At 48.2% G+C, this 19,128-nt stretch overlaps 1 protein-coding gene across 3 annotated transcripts in view; it reads right to left on the bottom strand.

Moving 5' to 3' along the window:
- Positions 1-19,128, bottom strand: part of bcas3 (BCAS3 microtubule associated cell migration factor) — a 201,106-nt gene that overhangs the window by 154,556 nt on the left and 27,422 nt on the right. For all 3 annotated transcript variants that reach the window (XM_036536602.1, XM_036536603.1, XM_036536604.1), the window contains exons 8-15: positions 18,790-18,891; positions 18,110-18,186; positions 16,862-16,938; positions 16,214-16,297; positions 14,012-14,182; positions 11,343-11,436; positions 4,004-4,137; positions 44-314 (exon numbers count right to left, since the gene is read on the bottom strand). In XM_036536602.1, the coding sequence (XP_036392495.1) occupies positions 44-314; positions 4,004-4,137; positions 11,343-11,436; positions 14,012-14,182; positions 16,214-16,297; positions 16,862-16,938; positions 18,110-18,186; positions 18,790-18,891 (1,010 nt within the window). The remainder of the gene's footprint in view (positions 1-43; positions 315-4,003; positions 4,138-11,342; positions 11,437-14,011; positions 14,183-16,213; positions 16,298-16,861; positions 16,939-18,109; positions 18,187-18,789; positions 18,892-19,128) is intronic.

The following is a 19,128-nucleotide window of genomic DNA, read 5'->3' as shown; positions in this document are numbered from 1 at the left end:
CGGGTGTATGTTGGGGGTGTATATGCATGCATGACAGACTGACCGTGCAGCGGGGAGCCCGAGGGGCTGCTGGACAGGCCATGCGTGGGAACAGGGCTGCAGCGGCCGCCCTGCTTGCTGCTCAGCTCCTGCTCCATCTCCTCCAGCCCCGCGCTCTTCTGGAAGCGGCTGACACGGTTCACCACGCGCGGAGACATGTGTGTGCGCGCACACGGCGGCCCGCCATAGGGGTTGATGGGAAAGACGTGCGAGGTGCCGCGCAGTGTGCTGATCACCACCCAGCGGCAGTCGTGGCTGAAGCAGATGTCCTGGACCTGCAAGAAGGGACAGGCGGTGAGCACATCCATCTCACACATCAAACCCTTTGGGCTTTTTTGGCATTTTTCATTTCTCCAAATTAGCTGGCTTGCCCAGAATGCAGTGGCCTACTTTTTCTTCTTGACAGGCAGAAATGTACTGAAGAAAAGTGAGTTGGCATAGAATGAGCATGCTTGTATGTAATGTGCACAGTACCAGAGCCTGCCCACTTGTAAAAATACAGTAGATCTAATCCCAAAATATGGCAGACACAGCACAGGAATGAAGGCAGAGGGGAGATCCAGACTGGGCAGAGTGGAGAGGGGGTACAAGCCTTGCACCCCAATTCTTCACCTGTACAGGCAGTTATGTACCAAGCACCCCATATACCTCTGCCATGCTACATCTCACAGTGTAAGTGCCTGGGCCAATCAAAGACTCACAGTGTAACTGCCTGGGCCAATTACAGTCAATGCCACATCCCTTGCAACTCCACCAAGGGTCCCTTACTGGGTGAGCGGAGATGAGTTAATACCTGTCAGGGTGTATCTGAGGTATTTCTGCATGCAAACCCAGCACCGCTCAGTGCTATGTAACCTCTACCTTAGCTTTACACACCTAAATGTGCTCAGTAATCAGGTGAAAGACATCAGAAACCAAAATCAAAACGTGCCCACTTCCTGCCTGTACACTCAGAAGGACAGCGGAGCGGTGCTGTCAATCAGGTACATGCTCAGAATGTCCCTGCTGTTACCTCTGTCAGGGACACGCTATGCTGGCCCTGAGTGGCATTGCAGTAATGAGTTAAAAACACAGAGGCGAGTAGCGTGACCCCTCTCGGCTGGCGTGCTGTAGTTTACAGTGAGTGGTACCCGCAGGCAGCTCTCCTTATCAGCCAGGCTTATTTACCTGTTCCACCTGAGGTCACCCACAGGCCCACCGGCACCCTCAGTGCTCGTGTTTGCTCTGCTTCAGATAAGTTCGCTTTCAGGCCAATTTCTGCCTGTTTACCATGTTAGATCAAAGTCGGAGTGAGGACAGGCTGCAAAACAGCCCTCAGTCAGTAACTAATTAACCAGGTCCGCTGCACGGCCTGGGCGGGCATGCCCCGCCCCATCGGCCACTGCATGTTTTCCACTGGACGCCCCTCTGTCCGTGGTGGGGTCAGAGTCACCTCTCATCAGAGACACCCCTCTCGGCTCCAGGAGTGATGTCAGGCTGTATATCACAGGCTCTTAAGGCAGCCAGCTGCAGAGAGAAAACCCTCCCACAGCCCCCTCCCTCTCTCCATCTCTCTTTCAGCATGTGCATTCATGTCTGCATCTCACATAAAGAGAGAAGGCCTATATGAGGAGCAGGAGGAATGCAACATTCTGCCTTTAGTTTAGCAGTACCCTGTCGTCTGTCTCACTGCTCACTCTCCCTACTGCTTATCTATGGCTAGTCCTCTGTCCTGGTTTTTTATTCATACACCCATTTCAATCACAGCAGCTGTTCATGGCACAATGAAAAAAAGCTTGCTTCTTCATTGTGCATCCCTCCAACATGTACATCCATGTATTCCTTGTGCCCTAGAGTGGTGGAGTCTGCTCACATGGAGGGATATTCCTAATGGGGGGAACGGCGTTTTAGGATTGGGGTGATTTAGGGTGCCTGAATCCAGAACCCTTTCGTCAAACACATCCTGGAGGTAACATTTAGGCATTTAGACAATCTAAGCTCTCATAAGACCTACTGGATGTTGTCCATTCAGACTTGGTCACCGTGAAACTGTGTTTTTGACATTAATAAGAACATGAGCTCTGTGCTGGATGTGTATACATATTTGTGTGTGACTGTGCACCAGTGTGTCTATGCGTATATGATTGTGTAAGAGAGTGGGTATGTTAGTGCACGTGCGTGTGTTTCTGTATCTCCAGCTTGGACTTGAGCCTGCAGGTTCAGTGCCCTGCTCAGAGCTTAAACAGCTATGTGTCCCCCTGGGTGTCAAACGTGCAACCTCCAGGGACCTAGTGAAGGTGACAGAAGCAGGGTTTTCGGGAGTAGAATGGGATGGAGTGGGGAGGCAGCAGGGAGGCGACTGGGACCGTTAGCATACTGTGCTCAGCCAACAAAAAGTAGTTAAAGCTTAGTGTGAGAAAAGGTAATGTAACTTCCTGGAAAGCCACAGCTCTCTGTACAACAGCAATATATTACAGGACTACTAGAATTACAGGACTACTAGGTAGAAGGACTACCTTTAGAATTTACTAAAGGATGTTAGGGTAGACATGCCTGGTCACTTGGGCCATTATTACATTAAAACATTACCACTTATCTTCGAACTCACCCAATGATTCAGAGGACAAATTATCTTGGGCCAATATATAGCGTATATATACACATAAAAATATATATAGTATTTAATAAAAGAATGTGTTTGGACCCAGGGACCAAAGCAATACCCAGTTTGCTTTGCAAGCTCTTCTCTGGGTGTTCACTCACACCAATGCACGCGCAACTGGTATCCATCGTGGGTGGGGTTTATTCAATCACCTGTACGTGATATGGGTGGAGCTTACCTGAATGACCTAGTGTACATGGGTGTGTGCATGTCTTTGCCCCTCCCCTAAAAGCAAAACAGAGCTATAAAAACTGTCTTCGTGCCACAGGAAAAGAAGCAGAACCTTGCCAACAGAAGATAATGATTACGTTTCTCACAGAAAGCTCTGCTGAAACTCAATCTTAACTTGGTGGGGGTGCAATACCAAAACAATGTCATCCCAACTAAAAACAGCTGTGGTAATTAGCCACTACCCATCAAAAGCATGAACCAGTTACATCCTCTGAAATCACTAGGAACCAATTTTATTCCACTGTTTCTGTTTTTGTTTTCTGTATTTGTTCTGCCCAGCAATAGAACAATCTGGAATGGCAGTGCAATTGCACAGCTGTGAAGGAGGCTTTGCCTTGTGCTAAATGACACAGAAAAGTCCTCTTGTATCAGATGACCCCACTAATCAATCACCGCACCGCTTTGAGCAGCTCCCTGTACATTTATTTTTTAACGCACACCATTTATCATGCGTCTTAGCGGAGCTGTGGAAAGGACACCACACAACGGATTGTCTCTCTCCAGGTGCTACGTCCACAGAAAGCGAGGCTTTCACAGAGCTGTGCTCCTCAAAGCGTCCCAGGCTGGCTCTCCTGACAGTGTTTGGAAAACACAGGGAGGCACGGGGAAGATGAAAGCCACCTCCTTAGCACTCATCTCCACAGTCACCGTAAACATTACAGCGCTGGGTGGCCCTGAAAAGCTCAAACATTGCAGCGCTGCAGTGTAATAGTTCAGATTCACTCAACACACTAACATACAAAGATAAGAGATGGAAGTGGAGGGCCAGGGGTGGCATGTTTACAATTTTTTAAAGTTCTTTTTTTAAAGATTTTATGTTATTTTCACAAGCTGTCCCTAACAGGCATGTTCCAAGTCACAACCTCCTGTGAGCGACAGCATAAGGTTTGGGATGCGGAGAAACAGAGAAGGGCAGGGGCTCATGGTAAAGGAGCAGGGCCTAACAGAAGGAGGCAGGGTCACATGGTGAGGAGGCCGAATCTTAAGGGAAGGAGGCAGGGGACACAGTTGAGCAAGGTAGGGTCTCTGGGTGAAAGAGGAGGAGTCTCATGACCCAATGCAGAGTATATAGGCATCCCCCCTCGACCCTACCTTGGCTTCAGTCTCCCCTCGATGCAGCGTGTAGAGGTGGTGAACAGCGCTCTGGGACGAGGCCCACGGGTGAGTCAGGATCTGAAAGACGTGGAAGTCATGGCCCTGCGTGTCAGCTGTCACCAGCAGCATCCCTGAGGGGAAGGAAACACACATTCATTCTTAAAATCCTGACCCACTGACAATGCAATGCACAATAAATGTTAAATAGGAGCTGGTATGTTTTAGAGTAACGTTACATCCTGCATCCAGGCCCTGTTTACAACACAGAACAACTAGAGACCCCCAAGCCATTATCTGTGAAACACATCATCTGTGCTATGACTCTTTTACCCACAATCCCAGTCATCCAATAGGAGCCTCAACAGGCAGGGATCTGTTGTAAACACGACTGCAGCCAAGCTGATGCGCGGCCTTTGATGACAGGGCAACTTATCTCTCCGTTTTATTTGAAGTTACTTAAATGGCAGCAACTGCAGCTCTTACTGTAAACAGCACGCTTGGCAAACCACACCAAAATCAGCCAAAATCTATACTTACTGTCTATGAAAATGCGACAGTTTTTATGCAAAACGTAAAATCCTAACAGTGGCTGAACACTCCTACAAAAGCAAAATGCAATTATCTCAAAACAAGCAAAGAAATGCAGAATTTAGCCTGTGTCTTCTAAATCTCGCAGCCATAATTTAATGCAAAAATAATTAGTAATTCTGCTCTTCTGGACCTTTCATGTTGAGGGCGCAGTAGGGTTTAATTAGTGGGAAGTCTTTATTGGGCGGTTTGTTGAGTGTGCAGTGGAGGTTTGGATGGCATAGGATTAAAAGGAGCTTGCAACACGTGTGTAAGGGCAGAGAGGGAGGGAAGGGCACCCCATCCAAGCTCATCTGCAACCCTCGTGATTTAAAGCCTGTTGTTTTTTCCACACTCGCTTCGGACCAATCAACACCAGCCTCTTTTCGGGTGGTTAGGGCCTGGGCATGGGAAAAGCAGGCATGGAATCAAACGGTGACCCGCTATTCTCGCCATGCCAATGGACCATCTGCCCAGCCGCCTATAAGTGAACACCCCCACCACCCATGCCTCCGAAAATGAGGTGCCAAGCTGCATGGACCATTTGCGTCAGCCCAAGAGTACACAGGAGAGAGCGCCTTGTAATTACAGAGGCTGCAGACGGAAGTGCAGAGTGATTAGGAGTTTAGGCGCTGCTGTATGTTTATCTGGGAGCTTCCTCTCTTCCCTCTCTCTCCCGTTCGGGCGCTCCATCGCCCTCGGTTTGACAGCTGAGGCGCAGCCAGCTCCGCGGGAAGGGCGCTAGCCAACAGTACGCACCATCCTCTGAAGCCGGGGGAGCGAGGAGAAAGGGGGGGGGGGGCCTGGCGCTGGGGGTTTCTGCGGCCGCGCAGCAAGGCGTCAGTCGGTCAGTCCTGCAGTAACTGCATTAAAAACTGTGGCCCTTTTCCGTGCCGGCTGGCCGCCGTAAAAATTTTAGGAACTTGGAAAAGGTATCGACGGCTCGACACATCCTATTTATAACACCTCGTCCCCTGAGCAGAGGTGTTATTTACTGCGTTTTGGGAAAGCATAAAAAAGTGCTGGCACGGGGCTGAAGTGAGAACCTCTAATTTACCATGTGTGTGAGACGTGTGCACGCATGGATACAAGCAAGTAATATAATCATTTCCATAAATACCATGTCTCCGGGTGAATGAAAAGATGGCTGTGCTTCTTTGGATTTTTTTTGCTTTTTTTTTGCTCTGTTGCAGTCTTTCTGTCACGAGTTTCTGAACCCGTAAACAGAAAACATCTGCTATGTCTCGTTGATACGGGCAGGATGTTTTAGTTGAGATGCGGGTGACCAGATCTCACTGCAGGATCCCAGCAGATGCAGCCAGCAGTGAGGCCTGCGTCGGAAGTGCCTCTCACTCGACAGTGTGGAGGCCTGAACAAAAGGCCCCCCCCTTCTTTTTTAATTAACAACAGTTGGCTGAAGAGCTCTAAAAACAAGGAAATCTCAAATTATAAACATATGAGGGTGAAAGGCCTAACAGAAGGCCACGGGGGAAATCGGACTAATTTCTCTTAGTCTGTGAGCGTCACGTACCTCTGATCAAACAAATAAAAGCAGAAGTCAGGGTTGCGTGCCCTTGCCGTCGTCCGACCTGGCTCCAAAGCCCAACCCTGAAGCCCCGCTGAGCTTTTCGAGGTGTTTATGGAGTTGAGGGAACTGAGGCAAGGGCAGCGCTTGCAGCAGCCTCGCCCACACATCAAAACCATCCGTTTCGACCACTCAAACACGAAGCCACCCTCCCTGTCACCATAGAGACAGGGCCCCCATCCCCCCCCCCAAGCCTGGGGCAACAGCACACCACCTGGGTCACTGTGCGGTCAACAACTTGTTAATCTTTAACAGAAAAACCGGGAACTTCTACAGACTCAACCTTTAATATCCCAATGGTCAAAAGGAAGGGAGTTTTTTTTTTTTTTTTTTGGCGGGGGGAGGGGGGAGGGGGGCATTTTACCTCCAATCAAAGAGCAAGAGCTCTCCCACCCTCCCCGTCCCAGATGTATGACCGAGGTCCCATTATGGTGGGATAGAAACTGTCGAAACACCTCCACACCCATAGGGGCAACACAGATTGTAGCCTGTATGACCAACTTGCTCTGTATGCCTCTGGGCTGGTATGCACGCCACCCCAGGATCTGAGGTCCACCTAATACATGGCAGGATGCTGCTGCAGGGCAGTCTTAACTCCAAACTGTAGTGCTCAGCCCCAGCATCAGAGAACAAGGAAGAGAGTTAGGGAAAGATGTACCTATGGTTAATTTGAACTACAGTCAAGTGTAACTGAGGAGAATGTGTTTGGATCTGATCCTTGGCTGGACCACCGGTGAGTTTTCAGATATTAATAGACTGAGAAGTACTTTCCTGGCCAGGAGGCAGTAATTAGTTTAATGTTAAAACGTGTTTGATTTTTTTTTTTTTTATACGGCTTGGACGTGCCACTTTCAAAAAGCAGTGACTTGGTGGAACAGCGATCAAAGGGCCAAGTCCTTGACTCTAGGGCTCGGTGGGACTGGGGTTCAGTGATTCAGGGAATCAGAGACTCTGAGATTCAGTGACTCAGGGTTCTCAGTGATTCATTTACTTTGCAATTCAATGACTCATGGATTCAGTTACTCTGGGATTCAACACAGAGCCTCAGTGATTCTGGGTGTCAGTTACTCTGGGCCTCAGTGGCATAAGTGCCATCTTTATTTCACATGAATGTTACACACAAATGGACAAATCCAAAGAGAAATATTCCAAGACTTCAGTGTCAAGACTGAATGTACGTTTCTCTTCCAGTTCACTCACCTTCTTTGTGCAGCACAAAGTGAATCTTTCTTTGCCTCTAATGTGCTGAGGCCTTCTCAAAGCAGCATAGAATCACTCATGTTTTAAACCCAAACAAACTGCTGAACCACAATCAGCTGGTAAGACCCTGACGACACAAAAAGCTAATGAAAACGGTAATCCTTTCTCAGCAAGCAAACAGCGTCTTACAATCCCTCATTTTAAATGTAGTCTTTGATATTTAGGAGAGTCTGGTTAACTACTTCATGCTGTGAAGTCTTTGCTACGCTGGCAGATAGGTCAGCGTCTTCTGCCTTTCAAACATCCATGCCATTCGTTTAGAAAGCGTTAGATCACCGAAGGTCCCCCCTTTGAAACAGGCTGTTATTTATGGTCTCACCCTGATGTGTCTGACGTTCCGAATGGAAGCTAGCGGGACTGCGATTAGCGCGACCACAGCGAGCAGCTTCAGAGGCGAGGGCCATGACGTCGCTCCCTGGGAAAGGAGCCTTCCAACGTAAACAGCGCACACAGAGACAGTCTGCACTCTGTGTGGGATGGCCTTGATTCCACACGGGAGGAAGTGTCGACGTGGGCAGACGTTTTCCAGCACATTTTCGGGAAGATCTGGACAGCAATGTCTGTCTGATCTGGATGTGGGTGCTTGGCACAGTTTCCTGGGATGTTCTTTTTTTCCTATTTCACCACCTTGAAAGGTGTTAAAAATAGCGGGCTCAGTGCTCAGTGTTTCGGCCCCTTGAACAAATGGCCCGATGTGGCTTTCCAAAGCATGCTAGCGCATCTACAAACCAGCTCCAAACACTGTCAAAGACACAGCTCCGAGAAAACACAATTACATGACAAGGGACAAGTATCAATAAACAAAAGAACTTCTAGATGAAATTCAAAACTGGTTGAACTGAGCATGGTTAGAAGGGGGGACCTCAGAAGGGTTCTGAAAAGCGCTGGGCTTGCATTTCTGAGTGCAGAGACAGAGCCGGGTGGTTCTGCACAAATAAACATGTGTTTATTCAGTATGCCTCATGCACTGGGAGCCATAACAGAGGGTCTAAAGCAAAGCTGCTCACATACTCAAACCTCGCGTGTACATGGATGAGACACCCAACGCGAGACTGCTGAAAGATCCAACAAATTCAGCAAACATTACACAAATAACAGACATTTCTGAAAAATATACACCTCAGTGTATGTATATAAACATCAGTCATCTGTCAGCGTATCTATATGCATGTGTATTAACTAATGTTAAACTGAATTTCACTAATGCTTATAAAAAGGAAACATCTATGTAATCCCTTGCTGCTATTCACATGCCCCGCTGCCTTGTCACATTAATGCAAATGCGAGTATCCATCTGGCTAAATTAGATGGTGAAAAAGCAGGGAAATGAAAAGGGGAAACAGATCCAAATGACAGACAGCACAGAAACAGCACACTCACTGGGAACTCTCTGAAGACAGCTCTTATTTCCCACTGAATGAGTGCTGCATGTGTGTGTGCGCACATGTGTGGTTGTCATGGCCATTCAGAAGAGAATGCTGCTCACTCCACTGCCACTGCAACCTAAAATGACAGAAGAGGGCTGTAGCTTGGCCAGTGCTTTTGGTGTGGGCAGGGCTATAGTGGCAGGAGACAGTCAATTCAGAGTAACTCCTACAATGGAGGGCATAGGGTAAACCCAGGCTCTGGCTGTGACAGCGGCTCTCAGACCCTCCCCTGTGCCACAGCACTGAGCTAGCCTGGGCTGTATCTGTGGTGTGACTGAGAGGAATTAAAGACTGGGAGTGTCCACCCCTGACCACACCAAGCACTAACACAGCTCCGCCCCCTCCCTTTCAAATATTTGTTTCATTTCAACCTCAGAGTCACGGCTAATAAACAAGTGAAGGAATAGGCTGAAAAACAAACTGGTTGCAGCTGTGGATGGAGACACTAGGCAGCATCCTTTAATTACACCACTGTAAAGGATCCTCTGACACCACAGTCTGCTCAACAGCTAGCCCACAGTCTGCAGTCCTCTCTCAAACACTCTCACATGCGCACACACACACACAGGCTTGGTTTTAATCAGCTGGAACTCCCGTGCCTTGCCGCCCTGCTGGTCCCGACTGAACTGCACCAGGGCATCGCTGAGGGGGAACCGTGTTCCCTCACACACTGTATGTGTATTTGTGTGTGTGTGTGCGTGTGCGTGTGCATGTGAAAGTATATACACGCGTGTGAGTATTTATACACGTGTGTGTGTATGTGAGATAGAAAGAGTGTGTGTATGTGTGTTTGTGTATCTCTGCATGCATGTGGAGTGAGGTGGCAACAGACACGTCCCATTATTTCACTCTGACCTGACAGCTGGAAGGTTAAGCTTTTGAAGTTTACAGTGACCTGCTGTTATCTAAATCAAGCCGTGTGGAGGCTGCTCAATGCAAGTGCACCAGGCTGATCTCAAAGCCCTCTTGTCCCTTAAGGAGAGGCACAGTGAAACCCTGACACGAAGGAAACTCTCCAGTGGAAACGCACCCAAATGTGACTGCCCTCCACTGGCAAAATCCATGTTATAGAAGCTGTTCAATCATCTGTCAGCATGACCCAATGTGCACAAACTGTTGCCTTGCAGGCAGTTAAGTTTGAAATGTTAGCTTTGTTAATGGTAGCTTTCAAAATGGACTTCTTTTGTACCCTTGGGCAAGGCACTTAACCCAAAGTGCCTCAGTAAATATCCAGCTGCACAAATGGCTAACATGTGAGAGCTGTGAGCCATGCAAGGCGCTCTGGGTAAGACAGGGATAAAACAGAGCATAATGCATTGTAAAATGGTGACTGTTCTGCAGGTAACTGATGTGTGAGGGTGAAAATGAAGCCTTAAAGAAGCAACTGAGGTAATCCCACCAAGGGATGCAGACAGGAGGACCTTCACTATCTTCTGCATTCCTCAGCACCATCTTGCTGCGCTGTCAGCGGCGTTCTGAGCTCACTGAGAGACACAATGAGAGCGTGAGGCCACTGGGACACTGACTCATTCTGACTCACCTCCTCGCATTCCAGCCACACGCAGACTTTCGGCTCAAAGGCCAGCTGCAGATCCCAAGGCTAAGCTAAAGCAACAGCGCCCCCTAGGGCGGGCACGCACAATGTCCACTCAGGTCAGGCTGCAGGTACAGACAGGTCCTCCACAGGAGGCCCACTCTTCACCTGAGACATCCCACACGACAGACTGATTTGTTGGACATGCTTGAATTTATTCAGAAAAACAGAATTACCAGCAGTCACGGGGACGCCTGGAGTCCAGTTCCACCAATGCTGTCCAGCACAACACTACAGATAGTTTTGGCACCCTTTCAGAGTGTGCAGAAGGTGAAGTTACCTGGTGTTTTTACTGGCTCAACCATGTTGTGATGTGGACAACACTCGTCCGATGAATTGTGGGTCTGACCTCCTGATTTTCCATCCCACTGTTACGCAAAACCACGAGAGCTCTTTCATGCGTGTGAGATGTAAGTGGGATGTAAGTGAGCCTTGACCGCTCAAGGGGTTTTGGGGGGTCAGTAGCTGGACCTGGGCCATCAGCAGGTTCGCCCTCACGTCTCTGCGGAGAGGGATGCCGCAGGGACCAAAGGCTGCTGAAATACAAGAGCTGCCCAGTGCGTGGAAACAATGGCTAATGAGGTCACCGCTGCCTGGAGGGAGGAGTGCCACGCCCAACCGCAGGAAACCAACACTCTGACTTATCGCCACAGTGTGGCACACACCTTGCCCACATCACAGAGCTAGTGGGACAGCTGGTCCACTGAAGCACGGCCACATGAATGGAATGGGGGAGTTTATTGTCCGTCCTTCTTAAACGCCACAGACTACTTGGGTAACCTTACTTGTGAAAAGGTGTGTGCAAAGTTGCACTCTCGAGTCATGAGTGTTTTAAAATAGAGAACCCCGCTTGTGTGTGTGTGTGTGTGTGTGTGTGTGTGTGTGGCAATGCTCTTTACTCACCGCTCGGGTTGAAGGCCAAACAGGATATGGGCTTGTCGTGTGCTGGAAAGTGGGCAACCACGCCCTCCCCATCTGAGTCCTCGCTGACCAGAACCTGTAAACACACAGACGTGTGCCCAAGCACACACACACACACACACGCACACAAAAACACTTTTATTACAAACAGCAATGAGGATTGTAACCAGCAGTGCAAAGGTTTGAATCCTCTGAAACTGCTGTTCGTACTCTCCATTTGGCACTGATTCTGCAAGCAGCCATATGTATGAATATGTGAAAATGCTTTCTGTCATTCTGTCAAATCCTAACAAAGATAACACATCATGAGCTGGCAATGTGTGTGTGATGCGCTGTGTGTGCACGTGACACACTGCACATGTCAGTCCTGGGTCAGGTGACTCTCCCCGAGATGAGATTGAGACAAGCCAAGTAGTACGAAAGTTGCAAAGAAGACAGAGGCCTAACCAGCACCAGCTGTTCCTCACAGTATCCCCCTCACAAAGGGCTCACGCCACAGACCAATCACAGCGTCCCCCTCACAGTGGGCTCACCTCACAGTCCAATCACAGCATCCCCCTCACAGTGGGCTCCCCTCACAGAAAAATCACAGCATCCCCCTCACAGACCCATCACAGAGGCCCCAAAACCAGCCTGTGATGCTACCACCCATCGTTAACCCCACTCAAGCTTCACAGCAGGCTGTTCTCAGATCAGTGGCCTCTCCACTAAGTTCTGTCCATGGAAGAGATTATAAGTAAGCCCAGGCGTGAGTCGACAGGGGTAGAAGGGTGATAAATCTCCCTGTGTTTCTGCATTAAGGGCCGAACCACTTTTAACAGGATCCAGCCCAAACATAAAGCAGTCCCACGCTCCCACAGAGAAGTTCAGTTTGGTCCAAAAAAACAGCCCACTGACACAAACCAGACCCCCTTTGCTACAGACTGCGCTGCTCTATAGGGGCATCCTGTTGTTTGTGCTGGGCTACCCCTGGAGAGTAAGCCTGTCACAGGATACCCTGGGCTGGGGGAAAGAGCCCACCCCTGGCTTCTCCCACAGGGACACTGAAGGTGATATAATGGGCAAAAAAGGCCCCTGTTGTTATCCTGTGTCTTTGTCCAGAAAGCTCCCCGCCTGTGGAGGACTCTATTCCTCATAACTGTGACAGGGTGTGGGCCCTGCTGTTCCCCAGTCAGGAGAAGAGGACTCTGGGTACAATTGATCCCATGGGTGGGCATGACCCAATCGCCACACTGGCACATTTCAACAGAGATGGACAGAACCCGGGAGGGGCGGAGTCGACATGCATGCCCCGCCCCTTCTGTGGCAACCCCTGAGGCGATGGAGCAAGGCGCCCAGAGCCCGATTTGGCGGTTCCATATGAAAGAAGTGGCTAAAGCTCAGTGTTTAACACAGAACAGACTGCTCTCACTGTGAGGTTTCTGCTGATGCAGGGAGCTTCTGAGAACCATGTATTTATAAGTCCCATTTCTACTTTAAAAATAACACGCATTGTGGCCAGTTTGAACGGCAAAAATATATACCGTAGGAAAATAACTCACACCTTTGATTTGCTGTGATGTGTGTGGTCCGATGAACTGATGCTTGGGGAATAACTCTGCTCTTAATAGCAAATTAAAAGGTTAAAATTATAACAGTTTTTTTAACAAGCCACAACCCCAAAGGTCTGTTTTCATTGGTCATAGCTGTAGTTTTTTCAACACTTAGCCTGAGCCTGACTCAGTGTTCTCCTTGAGTAAAGCCCTATGTGTGTGTGAGAAATTTAAACAAGCCTGTTAACCTGACACTCCATTAAAGATCTAACACGGAAGACGGAGGCCTAGTAGCAGCATCTGGTTAGGCAGCTTCTGGTTATCCACAAAGCAGCATAATATTTAAGCAGCATAATAAAATAAAAATATATTTTTGAACTTGCCTAAGAAAGCAAGTTTTAGTAAATGCTAATTTGCTCCAGCAACTAGAATGGTAAGCATTATTGATGCATGGGAATGTTCATGTTTCACCTTGACCCCCCTTTGAGAGAGCACTGAGAGGGCGGGGACTCAGTGCTCTGGAATGGAAGGTTCTCCTTCATGACACAATGATGACTGACAACGTGACCTTTAAAGAGCAGCAATGTTTCTGCTGGGAATCTGTTTGGCCCCTTGTTTTGGTTTTACCCTTTCCAGAGGAATTGGTACCAGTCTCAAACACAGCCTTTCCTGTCCCTTCTATTCAAAAGTTTTTTTTATTAAAAATAAACATTTGGAAAAAACACTGACTAGCCCACTTTACTTTGGGTTTTAAATAGTCCTGCAGCGCCACAGCCAGATCAATTAGAAAGGAAATTACATCGTACAAGAGTATGACAAGAACCTCTATTTAAAAGCGCCTCAAAAAATAGTCTACCCACCACCACGACTACAGTAACAACCAGAGATAGTTTGTCTCTAAAGAATACATGTTCCCTCGTCTGCTTTTGTCACCTCTTAAATACGTGGACCTCCAGTTAAGTAACTATAGGTCTAGTACTGCAGAAACAGGATCTTCCATTTAAAGAAGAGAGTCTGTTGCAACATATGCAGTATCTTTTCTAATCCCATCATTGTCAGTTGGTGACCTGCAGACCCGCCCCTACTTCTGGAGACCGGCGTGTGGAGGATGTCACATACCTGCCCCTCCCCCACTGTGAGGGTGTCAACGATGGTGACGATCCCCGGGGCGTGGGCAGAGCGACGGATACCGCTGTGGGACATGGCCTCCTCCTCCGATGCACCCGTGGGTAGGGTGCCTGCCAGCTGGGTCACCACCTTCCCCACCATTGTCAAACCCGACTTCAGTGTCTGCCAGGCCAGAAGGGGCAAGAAGGTGAGAGGAAGACAGTCAATTCTTAAATCCTTCAAATCCAGGGGGAAGGGGACAGAGAGGATATCACATGATCTAAAAGAAATCAGCAGTTGTTGTTGGTATTGCTGCCAGTATTGTTACATTATTGTTAATGCTATTGCTGCTTTCACCTTTAACTTTTCTCTTACTATTGATGTGTTGTCTACATGATGTTAACCTGCCAGTCAGAATCTCCATTGGTGAGGGGATAACATAAGGAGCCAGAGAGACAGAGAGAATAAGAGAGATGTAAAGGGAGAGTGAGCATGAGACAGGCTAGGGGGGTGGGGGGAGTGGTCCCCATCCTAACAGCCTCCATGGCTAACATTCAATATGTTTATAGTGAAGCAAAACTGTAGCAGGACCTGTGAGACCCTCACAACTGTTTGCAAAAATGACTGGAGCATGTGATTTGAAAAAATGAGGCCATGTATGTATTCATCATCACAAGCTCAGTTCATGCAGTGTCAGCTGGGCTGGGTGTTTGAGCATTAATGATGATGATGATAATGATGAAGATGAAAATGATGACATGCTGCTCCGTTCCAAGAGCAAGGCAAGAGCAGCCACCACAGCTGCGTCAGGCCCATGCTGTCTGCCAGCAGGGCCTGCCCACAGATCAATAGGAGACTGTTTTGATTAGCACTAAAAACTCAACCTGCAGTGATTAGAAAACACATTAGTGTTGATCAATTAGGAGGTAAACGCTCCTGTTAATAATTGATGGTGGGCGATTTACGCACGGTCTGTTAGTGGCTTGTAAGCGGGCTGCTGCAGAGGACCCGACAAGGGCCAGGCGCCACGCAGTACTGACGCCCCATCCAGTCCTGAATGCCTAATTATGGTCCCTTGGGCTCCAGGCATGCACACTGCCACTCGCTCCATTAACACAAACCGGGAGGAGGCCCCACTTAAGGCAGCACCATGCATCCACTACAAATACAGCAGGCTTTATGGCCAGCCTGACCCTGCGTGGCTCAGCCTCCTGAGGGCCTCCATAAGGGGGACGCAGAGGGGTCCAGGGGATTGGCCTTAAGCTCCGCTCTCTTGAAAGCTTTTAATAAAACATATCTTGTTTGCCCCGCAAAGTGCTCCTGTGTCCTTATTGGATTAAAGGGGCTGGGGGGAGCCAATCAGAGGGTTCCCCCTGGAGCAGCCCCAGGGGCACGTGGTAGACAGGCAGAGGTATGGTTATAAATGAGGGTGCGGGCCTGAGACAGACAGGCTCCCCACGCCCCAGCTTTTTAACCTGGTTTTCTCTGGTAGCCTTGGCCGCTCCACCTCTGATGGGCATCACCATTAGGGCTAATGGTGCTGCTCTCACACTGCCTGCTATCATCCATTAGGGAACCAGATAAATCACCCAATTTCCTCTGAAGGCGGGGGAGAGACCTACTACGTGTCCCCGTCAGCACAGTAATGTCCTCTGGGAGGCATCAAAAAGGTCAGCGCTGCTGGACACAGCAACTCCTCAGAAAGGGGAGCCCCTGAACCCCCATACCTCAGAGGGCAGCCCCTGTGCTGAGAATCCGCAGCTCCACCACAGTGCTAATCTAGACCTCCACTCTAAGAACACTAATAACCAATGCCTCTGCTTCACAGAACAGTATTAATGTACACCTCCCATCAAAGAGAATTACACTACATCTCCACTCAAAGTACAGTATTAATGTACATGTCCAATCAGATACCAATGTTAAGGTGCAACTCCACTCACACCATAATATCAGTGCAGTGATTTGTACCTGCAGTTAAAAATGTACTCCTAATATTGTTGACTCTGTATGGTTTTTCGCCTGTGTTGTATTATACCTCACTTGCAAGTCGCTTTGGATAAAAGCATCTGCCAAATAAATAAATGTAAATGTAAATGGCGGAATGTTGATATTGATGATACTGCTGTTGCTCTTTGTAACAACTACCTTGTACGCACAACCCAAGCACTTGGAGTGGGGAGTGGGGTGTGGGGTGTGGGGTGGGGGGCTCACCTTAGCAGCACTGATGACGGTGGCAGTGTAGGACTGAGCATTGTCCCCACAAGCCCCACCACGTGACTGGTGACATCGGATCAGCTAAAGAGAGTGAGAGGGGGACAGGAACAGGGACAGACAAGGGTGCTGCCATCATCAACATCATAAAGCACCAGCTATTCCGAAATTTTTCAGCCAGAGTAATTAGCAAGGGGGGTAGATAATGCAATCTGGGAAGGGGGGGGGGCTGCATTAGTAGGGCCACTGGGTGCCCAGGGTCCTGAAGAGGTCCTCTCCTGTCCTTCCAGTACATCACCTCCCCCAACCAAACCCCTGCACCCCAGCACCCTGACACTCTGTCCCATCTGTCTCTTCCATAGCCCAGACCTCATCTGGAGACAGCTCTCCTCTACTGCCTGTCACATGAGCCTCAAAAGCTCTCCAAAGTAACACACTCTATCAAAATCACTCTTCTAACACCATTCTACTGTCACTGGCAATTTTTTCATTTTTTGAAAAGTCTCTGGGCTTAGACAGATTACACTACTGTAATAAAAGAAAAATCATTTTATTATTGTTCATATTAAATTCTCAGCAGCTTCCCTGCCAGCCATGGAGGATAATAAGCGGATGTGCAAAGCATTATGGGATAAATGGGCATCCTACCTTGTTCTCCGCATAGGCTAGCCAGCGGTCACCCAGGGCAACGGGGTTGATGTTGGGTCCAGGACAGGGGTAACAACCTGGAAAGCAGGAACCAGGACTCTTTTAAAGGCCGTCATACTGGGCCCTAACATGGGGTGTGGAAACACTCTTTAAAGAGCTAGGCTATTTAACAGATTTAGTGGAGCCACTCACAACACATTCAGATACATCTGAGTCAAACCATGCCAGACCATGCACCTGTTCCGTGATGTGTTCACTATACTGATGTCATTTAGTGATAATGTCACTAAAGACCTGTGGAAACACTCAGTAATTCTCAAACAGGGGAACTATTCAATCTAAACTGTAAGGCTCTGTTTTTAAGTTTGAATTTATTCACAGCTTTGCTTTTCTAAACACCTTCATTCACACAGAGCACTGTCAACCAAAGCACTTTGGATTCAATGTGTATGGACAGCAGCTGAACCAAGACAGAGTTTTTCTACAAACCAGCCAGAGACAGCAGAAAGAGGTGTGTCCTTTGGAGGCTGTCACCTCATAATAGGCCCATGCATTCAGCACAGAAGCATGATCACAAACAAGGGCGTACACACAGACACATGCACTGTAATATACATGCAAACGCACAGTAGCGAAGGGCGAGAGCAGTCACCCCACCTGGCCTCGAACCCGGGTCTAGGGGGTACCAAACTGCTGCTTTGACCGCAACGCACATACAGTTATGCAAGGACTGAACATTCTCCAAGTTTGTGTGACCTGTGAAGCACAGCTGAGATGCTGTGCCTCTCTGTCACTCGGCAGCTCAGCGCGTAGTCTCGGCTGTGACATGGACTCAGCACATGTGAATTACAGGGTGCCCAACGTGCGTTTGTCACCGTCCGGGCTGTGTGACAGCCCACCCACAATCATGTACTGATGAGCACCACAGTAAATCTGACCTGTCATGTAAGTGGTCCCAAGTGACCCCGTGTACCCAAATAAAAGGATGTGCGACTGTTTGGGTCTGCTGCATTCTTGCAGGGGGGGGGGGGGGGGGGGGTGCACTCTGTTTTGGTTACTCCAAAGATTGAGGTTACAGCAGTCCTGGTGGGTTTAATTAGGGCTGTGTACAAGGGCAATTAATTCTGGGTCTGTTTCCTGCCTTACGGTGCTATTGATCAAAGAACAAAAGAAAACAAACAGGCCGCCGGAGTTTGATTAAGTATGAAATCCGCACATAAATCCCCAAAATCTGTTACACACACTCACTTGTGACAAAGAATTTTTTCGCAAATGTGCAGCTGTCGAATGCAGCAATCTTTTCTTGCAGAGCAATGACAAGAATCCTGCAGATGGAGAGAGAAAATATAATCAGTCATGACATGACACATTTAATGCATTAAGGACTGCTAATATGTCTGCTCATCCTTGTGGAGAGACACACATGTTCACACTGGAAAAACAACCTCACAATGTTATGGCGAAGAGCACTGTGGACTGTGGAAAGGCTTGTGATTCACCAATGAAGCACTTATGGATATCTTCATGTCTACTCTGCTACTGTGCTATATTCTAATGTACTCAACTCATCACTTTACATTACATTACTTCATTTAGCAGACACTCTTACTCAGAGCGACTTTCAAATAAGTGCATCACTATGCTAAAAGTAGTTATTGCAAAGTATTACTATACTTTCTATTATCTAGCTTTACTACACTGTCCATCAGCTCAGTGTTCTCCACTGAACTTTACTGCACTGTGGTCTAAGATATTCCACTGAAATTTACTGTTCTCAACTCTACTGTACTCTAATGCACCCCACAGAACTTCACCATACTATACTATACTATGCTCCACTGTGCTTTCATATACTCTACAGTGCTCCGCTATACTTTCTGTAGATCAGTGTACTGCAGTGTAGAGTTTTGTAGTGCACTGTACTGTACCATTGGTTGCAATGCAGGTCATAGATGGGAGTTTTGAACTGGATGGATTTGACCATCTCTCCTGAGCGCAGTGAATACAGATCCACACAGCAATATGGAGGGCTGGTCCAACAAGGGAGAGAGAGAGAGACACACTGATCAGAAGCAGGAGCCACATATGATCAATTACACACATGCACACACACTCACATGCAGACACACACACACAAGTGGACACACACACATGCTCACACATTATTCATACACAAAGCATGTCTTTGCCAGAGAAATATTATATGATGTTCATGGTCAGATATGAACATGGTCTGGATCTGTTATGACCTGCAGTATGGAGTGACA

The sequence above is a fragment of the Megalops cyprinoides genome, chromosome 9 (assembly GCF_013368585.1).
Source record: "Megalops cyprinoides isolate fMegCyp1 chromosome 9, fMegCyp1.pri, whole genome shotgun sequence".
NCBI classification, from domain to species: domain Eukaryota; kingdom Metazoa; phylum Chordata; class Actinopteri; order Elopiformes; family Megalopidae; genus Megalops; species Megalops cyprinoides.
The sequence above is the reverse complement of the archived record's forward strand: the minus strand, read 5'-3'. Positions and strand labels throughout refer to the sequence as shown.